Source organism: Rhipicephalus sanguineus, chromosome 9, assembly GCF_013339695.2.
Source record: "Rhipicephalus sanguineus isolate Rsan-2018 chromosome 9, BIME_Rsan_1.4, whole genome shotgun sequence".
NCBI lineage: Eukaryota > Metazoa > Arthropoda > Arachnida > Ixodida > Ixodidae > Rhipicephalus > Rhipicephalus sanguineus.
Window position 1 is genome coordinate 48,584,580 of NC_051184.2, and position 10,658 is coordinate 48,595,237.

At 46.5% G+C, this 10,658-nt stretch overlaps 2 protein-coding genes across 2 annotated transcripts; both read left to right on the plus strand.

Moving 5' to 3' along the window:
• On the plus strand, positions 1–801 carry LOC119405508 (ubiquitin-conjugating enzyme E2 Z). Its single transcript, XM_037672341.1, has one exon. The coding sequence runs from the start codon at positions 1–3 to the stop codon at positions 799–801; it is 801 nt and encodes a 266-aa protein (XP_037528269.1).
• Positions 802–4,181: 3,380 nt separating this feature from the next.
• LOC119405509 (ubiquitin-conjugating enzyme E2 Z) lies at positions 4,182–4,982 on the plus strand. Its single transcript, XM_037672342.1, has one exon. It carries the CDS (start codon positions 4,182–4,184, stop codon positions 4,980–4,982), a length of 801 nt encoding a protein of 266 aa, XP_037528270.1.
• The last annotated feature ends 5,676 nt before the right edge of the window (positions 4,983–10,658 follow it).

Here is a 10,658-nt window from a genome sequence, read left to right on the forward strand (position 1 = left end):
ATGGCCGCCACGCAGGGGGCTACTCCTCTCGCTTCGTCCACTTCGCTAACGAGCACCAATTCGAGAGACATCGGTACGTTCAAGCGGGAAGACTCTCCTACGTGCCTGACAAGGATCAAGAAGGAAATCGCAGATTTCTTCATCGATGCGAAAACGGGGATATTCATCGCGCCGGACGAGAACGACATTGCCACGATCCACGCTCTCGTCATGGGTCCATCCGGAACGCGGTACGAAGACGGCTTCTTCGAGTTCCAGATACGATGCCCGTCAGAGTATCCACTGAAGCCGCCGATCGTCAAGTTCCTAACCACGGACTGTGGCAGGGTGACATTCCATCCAAATTTATACAGCTGCGGTTACGTCTCCCTGAACATCCTCGGAACAGCCTGGAGTCCGGCTGAGGGCATCGAGAGCTTGCTGGTTTCGATCCAGTCGTTGCTGATCCAAGACCCTTTAGACAACGAGCCCGAATTTGTAAAAGCGCAGGCCGATAAATACGCCAGCAACTACAAGGCCTTCGTGGAGCACGAGACGATCAGGGTAGCCGTCTGCGACACCGTGGCGGCTTGCCTCAGCGGAACATCGACGCTACCGCCAAAGCTGAGGGAAGTGGTACTAAAGAAATTCCTCGAGTGTTACGACCGTTATGAGGCCGCAGTGAAATCTAAACTGCACCTGTCGGGTAATGAAATGCCGAAAATGTATTACTATTACAAGGGCACATTCGAATATGCTGGACTGCTCACGCGACTCCAGGATCTGAAGCAGAAAGTCACGGATCGTGCGCGAGGACAGTGACACACGCGTGTTACTGTTACGCTGACGTCATTCTTCGAAGTGGGTTCCTAGATGGCTTCCTAAGTGTGCCGCGGTGATATGGCAACAAGTGGCCTCTGCAGCGAGGTGAAGACCGAGGGTTATCATGCTTGAGTGGTCTGAGAACAAGCATCGCCTCAAAATTTACCTATTTTCAAGCTTTTTTGCCTGTTCGGGAGACCTCTGAGGCACTTGTTGCTGTGCAGTCTTCAAAATATATCATTTGCCCCTATTACGACGTATTGTGCGTTTCAGCTTGACTCACCTTTGTGCTGTTCACCTTTATTCAGCTGCAAGTGTCAGTAAAATGCTACGTGTACCCGTATGATTCTGCTGCGTAATGTACAGCGTTCCTTCAGCTTCCCCCACCCTCCCATTTCGCTCCCCACAAAACGCTAACGAACGCTGTTTGCGACTATGAGCATCATAGACACGTCGGACACTACTCACCACATCCCATGCATGTTCCCTCAAAACGCAACTGTAAGGCAGACGCTTAAATGCGTCGTAGATTGTTTGGACTGTCCACCCTATTTGGAGGACGAGCTTTTGGGCGCTTCGAAAATTATAGACCAGGCCAGGCCCAACGCCGTTTAAAGTGCCTGTTGATGTTCCGAAATTAAACAGGTTTAGATACAGGCTCTGTAATTGGTGGGCCTTTTAAACCTCCCACTGGTTGCGCAAATCACGTGTCATATCGGCGGGTACGATTCTGCGCTTCTGCCACGCTATAATACATGCGTTAAGCGTATTTCTCGCACTTCCTTACATTGTTGTACAGCTTTTTACCGAACCAGTGTCCAGCACTGGCGTGGGTCTGTGGTAGAAGGTGTGTTTGCCACTGTCAGGGTTCGATTTCCACCAGGAGGATTTTCATTATTTTAACACGAAAGTGTTTTATGCCGGGATCCACCACGGCTCCACTGACGCATTTCCGTCACGGATATGACGTTGTAAAATATAAAGACTAACATATGGCAAAGAAAAAACTAGAAGAAAAAGTTCCATCACCTGGAATCGAACTTACGACCCCTCGATCCCCAGCGCGCAGCGCGAAACGACTCCGCCACAAGCGGCAGGTTCTTCATCATACTAACGGCGTGCTATTTATATACACCATTTGCCAGTGGCGGTACTCAGAGATCAGGGTATATCAGCGTGTTTTCGTTATCACTAGCGAGATGGCGCGAAGGGCTCGAAGAGCGCGCTTTAAATGTCGTCGCCCCCAGCGTTGATATGAGCGTGTGCGTGCGTGTGCCTCTACAGGGCGTGGTCGCTTCTGTGCGCGCGCTTATCTTGTACGTCTTGCGCTCTCACCGCAAGTTTGCGTTCGAGTTACAGAGAACACGAAGGTCATTTCGCTCACTGCAGCGGCCGCTTTTGCGAAAGGAGCGCGCTGCTCAAAAACAAATAAATTACAACTGTGACAGTTCGCGCTCATCCTGCGTATACTTATGCGTTCGTTTTGTGCGTCCTCCTTTGTATTTGACCAGCGCGCTTTAACTGTCGAGCTGTGACAGTTGTAGTTCGCGCTCATCCTGTGTATGTTCGTTCCGTGCGTCCTTTCTGCTTGAGCAACGCGTTGGAAGTTTTGAGCTGCTTGCCGTTCTTCGCGTGACAATAACACTTGTTGCTATAGCATTCCTTCCTTCAGCCTCGGGGCGAAACAATGCACAACAGACGCTCAACTACGTCTGTGAAGACACCTTTTACTTTCGTGTTATGCCGATTCCTATGACAGAGGGATCAACCATGTTTTTTTAGCATTTTAGCATTATTATTTTAGCAATCGATAGAGAACGATTTCCAAATATTGTCTGTATGTTGTGAGACGTCCGGAGAGCGTGTATTCTACGGCAGCTTAGATAACACAATTAGGGTAATTTCCAGCAGAAATAATTTCATCATGCTGGAATTTTCGCTCACGGAAAACGCCGCTTTTTCATTCAGTACCAAAGACGCCGACGTAAAAATACAACGAATAAGGGACGCAAAAGAAATTTTAATTAATTAAGCTACCTTGCTGCTGTGATTTCCAAGTGATACCCAATCGAACCCGATCGATACCTAGCCAATAATCGTGATTTACAATGTGATCACGTGAACACTTCGTGCATCGGCGTTTGCATGCACGTGTGCCTAGTCAAGCCAGGAACAGCTACAAGGCTGGGGAGCAGTCAAGCTGTTCCCCAGCCTTGTAGTACTGAGTTCAAGCAGCGCAATATTTTTTACATTAATATAGCTCTATTTTATCAATTAAAACAAGAGCAAACCATAAATACAAAACAAAACTTGAAATTATTAACATTTTCAGCCCTGGATTTTTTATTTTGCCCCGAGACCTTTTTTGTGCCTGTTTTGCAATAGTTAGGACCTCGGATGACCAAAAAAGAGAAATTTAGCCAGTGGTGCAAGTATTAATAATTTATTAAACATGGAGTCAAATTAGGTCATCAGGGCGCAGTGGTTGTGAAATGAGAAAAATGGCTTCTTTATACCTGCTACCCACTAGAGTATACAACATGTGAACTAACGTCTTATTTGTCAGTGGGGTACTCCATGAAACAGCTTCGGTACGACGTCCCTAAAATGTCGCTTAACCGCCTCAGCTTACCCGTCTGGCGTCACCCACCACTTCAGTCAAGCTTCTTCTTCGTGGTTCCAAGCTTCGCAACATGCCACAACTTTGGTGTCAATCGTAGTGGGGATCATTGAAGAAATACTCCCCCAAGAATGAGCAGTCTTTGTTTCATTCCCGAGGTTCTAGGGGAAATGTTGTGTGGTGGTGTCAATTGACACCATGAGTGCAGAAAGGGTTAAGAATAAATAAAATGCAGATATAAGTAATAAACCAAATAATTTCCTATGGTTTTCTAGCGCTTACGCTTACCATCGCCTTCTTCTTTGCACAGGTTTGCTAGGGGAACCTTGGTTTTTATTCCCCGTATATTCCACATGAATGTGCGCGATGATTGGGATCGCTCAGAGACAATTATTAGAACAGATTTTTAACTCTCGGAAAAAGAAGCGAAGAAAACTTTAGAGAATCATTGAACCTTCAGGCGTGTATGACCTAAATTTCCCAGTGATATGTCTCAGGTGTGGACGTAGGTACATAAGGTTAATTAGAGCAGCAATACTAAAGACATTTTTCAACCGTGAAGATATCCCACACCCCACAGCAATAGTGGTTCTATATTTTCCGATAAAAACTTTGTGAAATAGCGTTTTCTCCAAAATGTATTCATCCAGAAGATTCAGTAGGCGAGGAAGAAGAAGATCCGCTGATTGGGCGGCTTGGGGCGCGGTAACAGGCGCGTCCAAATTTGCCGTTTCGAAGTTGGCCGACCCTAACACCAGCAATGGCCGCCGCGCAGGGAGCTGCAGCCGTCACTAAGAGCACTTCGCGAACGGGCACCAAATCGAGAGAGATCGGTCCATTCAAGCGGGAAGACTCGCCTTCTATCCTGACGAGGCTCAAGAAGGACATCGCAGACTTCTACGCCGACCCGCCGCCGGGAATATACATCGCGCCGGACGAGAACGACATCGCCAAGATCCACGCCCTTGTCATGGGCCCATCCGGAACACCGTACGAAGACGGCTTCTTCGAGTTCCAGATACGGTGCCCGACAGAGTATCCACTCAAGCCGCCCACCGTCCAGTTCCTCACCACGGACTCTGGCAGGGTGCGGTTCAATCCGAATCTCTACAGGAGCGGTGCCATCTGCCTGAACATTCTCGAGAACGGCTGGAGTCCGGCTCAGGGCATGGAGAGCCTGCTGGTTTCGATCCAGTCGTTGCTGAACCAAGACCCTTTCTACAACGAGCCCGGATTCGTAAAAGGGCAGGCGGACGACTACGCCAGAAAGTACAAGGCCTTCGTGGAGCACGAGACGATCAGGGTGGCCGTTTGCGACACTGTGGCCGCGTGCCTCAACGGCACATCGACGATGCCGCCTATGCTGAGGGACGTGGTGCTGAAGAAATTCCTGGAGTGTTACGACCATTACGAGGCCGAAGTGAAATCTAAGCTCCACTTGTCGGGTAAAGATATGGAGCAGAAGTACTTCTATCACGTGGGCACATTCGAATACGCCGGACTGCTCACGCGACTCCAAGATCTGAAGCAGAAAGTCACGGAGCGTGCTCGAGATCAGTGATCGACGCCTGTTACCGTTACGCTGACGCCATAGTTCGAAGTTGGTTCGTAGATGGTTTCCTGAGTGCTCCGCGGGGATGTGGTAACAAGCGGCCTCTGCAGCGACGTGAAGAACGAGGATCTTCCTGCTTCAGTGACCTAAGATAAAGCATCGCATCCAAATTTACCTATACCACAGCAACTTTGCCTGTTCTTGAGACCATCGGGATATTTGTTGCTGCACCTTCTTCAAAATTCTATTGCTTTCCCCGTGTTGCGGCTTATTATTTTTATATGCATATAGACTAATAAATATTGATTGAAATATATATTGATTGATTGTGCTGATTGCCGTTATTAAATGCACATACCTTCTCCTGTATCAGTAGTTATATGCACTCGCTAGGCGTTAGTTTCAACAAACGATAGCACTAAAAGAAATAATACAGTCTGCTTAGCCCCAACGTGCTTTGCTGGCGGACTTGGTGATTATTTATGTGGCTGAATCGGTTACCGTATTGGTGTAATATTTACCTACAGCGAGAAATATTACCATGCGGTTTACTTAGGCGCGACAGTGATAGTTTATATTTGCGCTGTATCAGCTAGGGCTATTCTCGCACGTAAACCTTGTTAAGACAATCTTTTCTTACAGAGCTGCCAACGTTTGTAAAAATAGGAAAAAACCTTCGTTGGCAGTCTTCATAGTCTGGACTACCGGCCCTTTTCAGAAGATAATCTTATATGTGCTTGGAAACATTAAGACCACGCCCAACGCAGCTTAATATGTCTATTGAGGTTTCTCAGTTGAAAAGGTGTAGATGCTCGTCTTTAGGGCAGGTGAGACGGCATAAAAGCTTTCGCGCGTGTAAAACATCCCCGCACAGGGCAGTGTGTGTACAGTGACTCACTGTACTATACCATAGTCACCTGTCATCATACCACCCTCTTTCTTTTAAATGTGAAGCATTTCTTAGCGAACTTCTGCGACTTTGAGCGTATCTATCTATCTATCTATCTATCTATCTATCTATCTATCTATCTATCTATCTATCTATCTATCTATCTATCTATCTATCTATCTATCTATCTATCTATCTATCTATCTATCTATCTATCTATCTATCTATCTATCTATCTATCTATCTAGCCGCCTACGACTTTGTGCTCTCCTGGTCGCTTGGTTAATCGAATGTACACCAAAATTGGTATGGCGTAACATGACTGCATGACGAACATAAATGACAAGTCGTAACATGAAAATCATGACACGCATGTCATGTACAGCATGATTTACATGCCACGCTCATCGTGCGCTGGCGGTCGTTTCGCTAGCTCTATAAACACCAAAATTGGTATCTTGCGACTTGACTGTGTGACGAATATAAATGACACGAGTTAACATGAAAATCACGACACGCATGTCATGTACAGCATGACTTACGTGCCACGCTCATGGTGCGCTGGCGGCCGTTTCGCTAGCTTGATCTACCCCGGAATCGGTATTGCGCGACATGACTGTGTGACGAACATAAAAACACGAGTTAACATAAAAATCATGACACGCATGTCATGTGCAACATGACTTACGTGCCACGCTCATGGTGCGCTGGCGGCCGTTTCGCTAGCTTGATATACACCAAAATTTGTATCTCGCGACGTGACTGTGTGGCGAACATAAATAACACGAGTTAACATGAAAATCATGACACGCATGTCATGTACAGCATGACTTAGGTGCCACGCTCATGGTGCGCTGGTGGCGGTTTCGCTAGTTTGATCTACCCCGAAATTGGTATTGCGTGACGTGACTGTGAGACGAACATAAATAACACACTAGTTAACATGAAAATCATGACACGCATGTCATGTACAGCATGACTTTCGTGCCACGCTCATGGTGCGCTGGTGGCCGTTTCGCTAGCTTTATATACACCAAAATTGGTATCTTGCGACGTGACTGTGTAACGAACATAAAAAACACGAGTGAACTTGAAAATCATGACACGCATGTAATGTACAGCATGAGTTACGTGCTACGCTCATGGGGCGCTGGCGGCCGTTTCGCTAGCTTGATATGCACCCAAATTGGTATCTTGCGACATGACTTTGTGACGAACATAAATAACACGAGTTAACATGAAAGTCATGACACACATGTCATGTACAGCGTGACTTACGTACCACGCGCATGGTGCGCTGGCGGCCGTTCCGCTAGCTTGATTTACCCAGTGGTTGTTTTTCTCCCTTACCCTCTTAGACTCGTGAGGAGTAGCCTACTAGAGACACGCTTTCCAGGCCAACCTCTCCTTGTTTCTCTTCCTTAAACGCTATCTTCTTCTTCTTCTCCTGGATAAAACTGATGTCTTCGCTCAAGCACGCACTCCGAAGTTACGGTCAAAAATATCTGCCGTTACGCGTCACACCGTAGTTACAGTGCCAGGGGTAAGCTCGCGTCACGCACACAACTACTGGATTTGCGCAAAGACGTCGATCGATCCACCTCGTAAGACAGAGAACGCACCAAAATGCGGTACTTGTCGAATGATTCATATAGCATTGCTTCCCACAGTATGCGAGATATTGCGTGCTTTTTGGGTCCGCGAACGTTTTACAGCGAATTTTGTTATGAGGTCACAACAGCAGCCGGCGCGCCGCCTCTGCTGCCGAAGACGGTGTATATACGTAGCGTGCAGCTATCACACACAATGAAAAAAAAATATCCAGGGTTTGTACAGGATTTCAGCCCATTCATTCTGCATAGCAGCCGAGTACTCTACCACAGGGTGTCGGAACGAAACGTTTTTCGTTTTGGTTTTAGTTTCGTTCCACCGCGAAAAGTTCCGTTCCGTTTCTGTTCCGAAACGAAAAATAAATGTTCCGTAACGGTTCGTAACGGTTTTTTTATGCAAAAACTTGAACTTAAGGTAATCATAAAAAACATTGAATTTGTGATATAATTACTTGCCCTCCTTTTAAGAAAGTGGGAATGGGGTAAAACACGTTCCTTCCACGTTCTTCAGAGGAGCGGAAGAAACTGTACCACGAATTCCTACCAACTAGCACAAAGCAGTACTATACCCTTCAAAGTCATACTGTTTAGTCAATTACGACATTTTTTAGCTGGCTCAATGCTTTGTGTCATGGCAGTGAGCACAATCTCAAACGCTGCCCGTCATTGAGTGCACTCGTTGTGCGAGACCGCTGATCTGATAAAAATAATTCGCCAGGCCTGCGCGGAACACGCAGCACAGTCACAGCGTAAGCTGGAACAGCGGCCTCTATAGAGCCCGTTGTAGACTATCCTGGGAAAACTAATACAAGTACACATGCAAGGTACCCACTACACCATAAATCATCATAATTTTTCTGTAGTAGCGAAGCACCCACTATGCCACTCTTCCTCATTCTTCGGAGAATCGGGGTACCTGCTACACATCTGTGAGCCATTATGTGCACTTTGTGCTATGGTTAATGACGATGAAGAATTATGGCTGAGCCCTTTGTAACGGGTTGAAAAGCATTCAACGACTGACTCCTTGAGGAATTCGCATTGTGTGACGCCTAGTTGCTATTTTACTTTTCTGCCACGCTATATAACATATGGTAAATGGACTGTCTACCGTCTTTCATCGCTTTTCTGTTTTGTACCGCAATAGAAAGCGTGCCGTCTGAAATGTCTAACCTTGCAGTGGTTTCTCTGGAAAGTGAGTAGAAATTTTTAAAACAGAATTTTTCGATCTGCGTTCGGTGTTCTTCCATTGGCGTGAAACATGCCCACAACACTGGTTGGTAGACGCGATGACGACTGTAGTGCTGGTAAAAATTGAAACCGAAAGCACATGTGATTTCTGTAGGATTACTTTATTTTCGCTGAACACTATTGTAATGAATGTAACAGTCGTTTTCAGCGCGCTAGCGGTTAAATGAAGCTTTATTATACGATTACAGAACACTTGTTTTGCTGTACTCGCAGTGTAGGCGTTTATTTTAGCACTGCTGCCGCAATCCAAGCCAAGTCGATTCATCAAAATGAGACAAAAAATGCACGCCTTCAAAGCGCAGCACATGTGAGACATCCTAACAAGGATACAGCGGCATAGTACGACCAACGCGGAGAGCCGCATGCCATAGCGCATGAGTTGAAGCAGAAGAAATCGAAGACGGCGCCGCATGCAGCGCCACCGGGCGCCTTTTTGGATGCGTGAGAAAAAAAAAGGAAAAAATTTCTCTCTGACGCAACCGAAAGCTGCCTCAAGTACGTAAAATACAATTTCCAGTCATACATGTTTGTTTTTAAGCAAAATGAGTCTACCTGAGAGGATTTCTTGTTCTACCAGTATATTGACCACATCGCTGTTGGGTGACGCTAGCGGTCATTCTTTCACGATTTTCAACATCAAATTGAATATATAATTTCTTTTTATGGGGCAAAAGCGTGCTCGTTGGCGCCGATATCACGAACGATCTTCTCATTTTCACCACAATCAGAAAATTTTTTCCGAGTGGTAGACAGTCCCTTTAACACGATTCCTTGGCTGACATGACGCCTGTATAGAGTATTTTTGCGGAGAAGTTACAAGCACCAGCGTGACGCTGTGGTGGAATAGTCGACTGCCACGCACAGGGCGCGGGTTAAAATCCCCCCCCCCCCCCCCAATCCAGGAAAGTTGCATCTCATAACATTTTTTTTTTCTTATTTCACGCGACAGCGGTTACGGACACCGGCGGCGGCAGCGGCGGACATCTATGGCGCCAAAGTCAGCTGTTGTGATCTCATAACAGCTTTCGCTGTAACAAACTTCAGCGCCGGCAATGCCCTCTCTACGGTGGCCTGCGTGACAGGTACTCAAAAGTCGACTTGCGTTAATATAAACATGTCTGGTTGCCAGTGTTTTCGTTTTTCGCATAATTGAAGATATCTTTCTTTTGGAATTCCTGCCTGAGGTACGCGCTAATACTGTACTCGGAGATGTGCATAATTGCTCACGTTGCATGACCTCAGTTGTTCCGGATTGCCCAGTTTTCTCGTGAACCGAAAAACGATTGAAAAAATTTCGGTTTCACTCCGGAACGAACTAATAGATAAAGTTTCGGTTACGTTTTCGTTACAGTCGCAAATATCGTTTTTTCCGTTTTTCGTTTTTGTTTTTCGTTCCGTTCCGACACCCTGCTCTACCACAGAGACACGCCGGGGTTGAAACTCCTTCACAAAAGCACCCTGTACAGGCGTCATGCCGGACAAGGAATCCCGTTAACAGGTGTAACATATCGTGGTAGGAAAGTAAAAGAGCAACCAGGCGTCACACCATGAGAATTGCGTAACGAGTGGGTTGTTTAGCATTTCCCACCAATTAGAAAGGGCTCACCTATAATTATTCGTCGTGATCAGCCACAGCGTCAAAAAGTGCAAAGAGGTGTAGCGGCTACAACGGTTCTCCGAGGAATTACGAATAACGGCATAGTGGGCACTTCCCTACTTCGCAAAATTATGAGTATTTATTGTCTAGTGGGTTCCTTACAAATGTGCTTGCAACAGTCGCCCCAGTAGAGTTCGCAACGGGAAAGTCTGTTCCTACAGCTTTCACTGAGGCTGTGCTGCGTGTTCCACTCAGACCAAGCGTTCTTTCTCTACTAACTGTCCTCGAAGATTCTGTTAGTGCTCACGGATCTATTCTTTCCCAATTTAGCCTTCCAG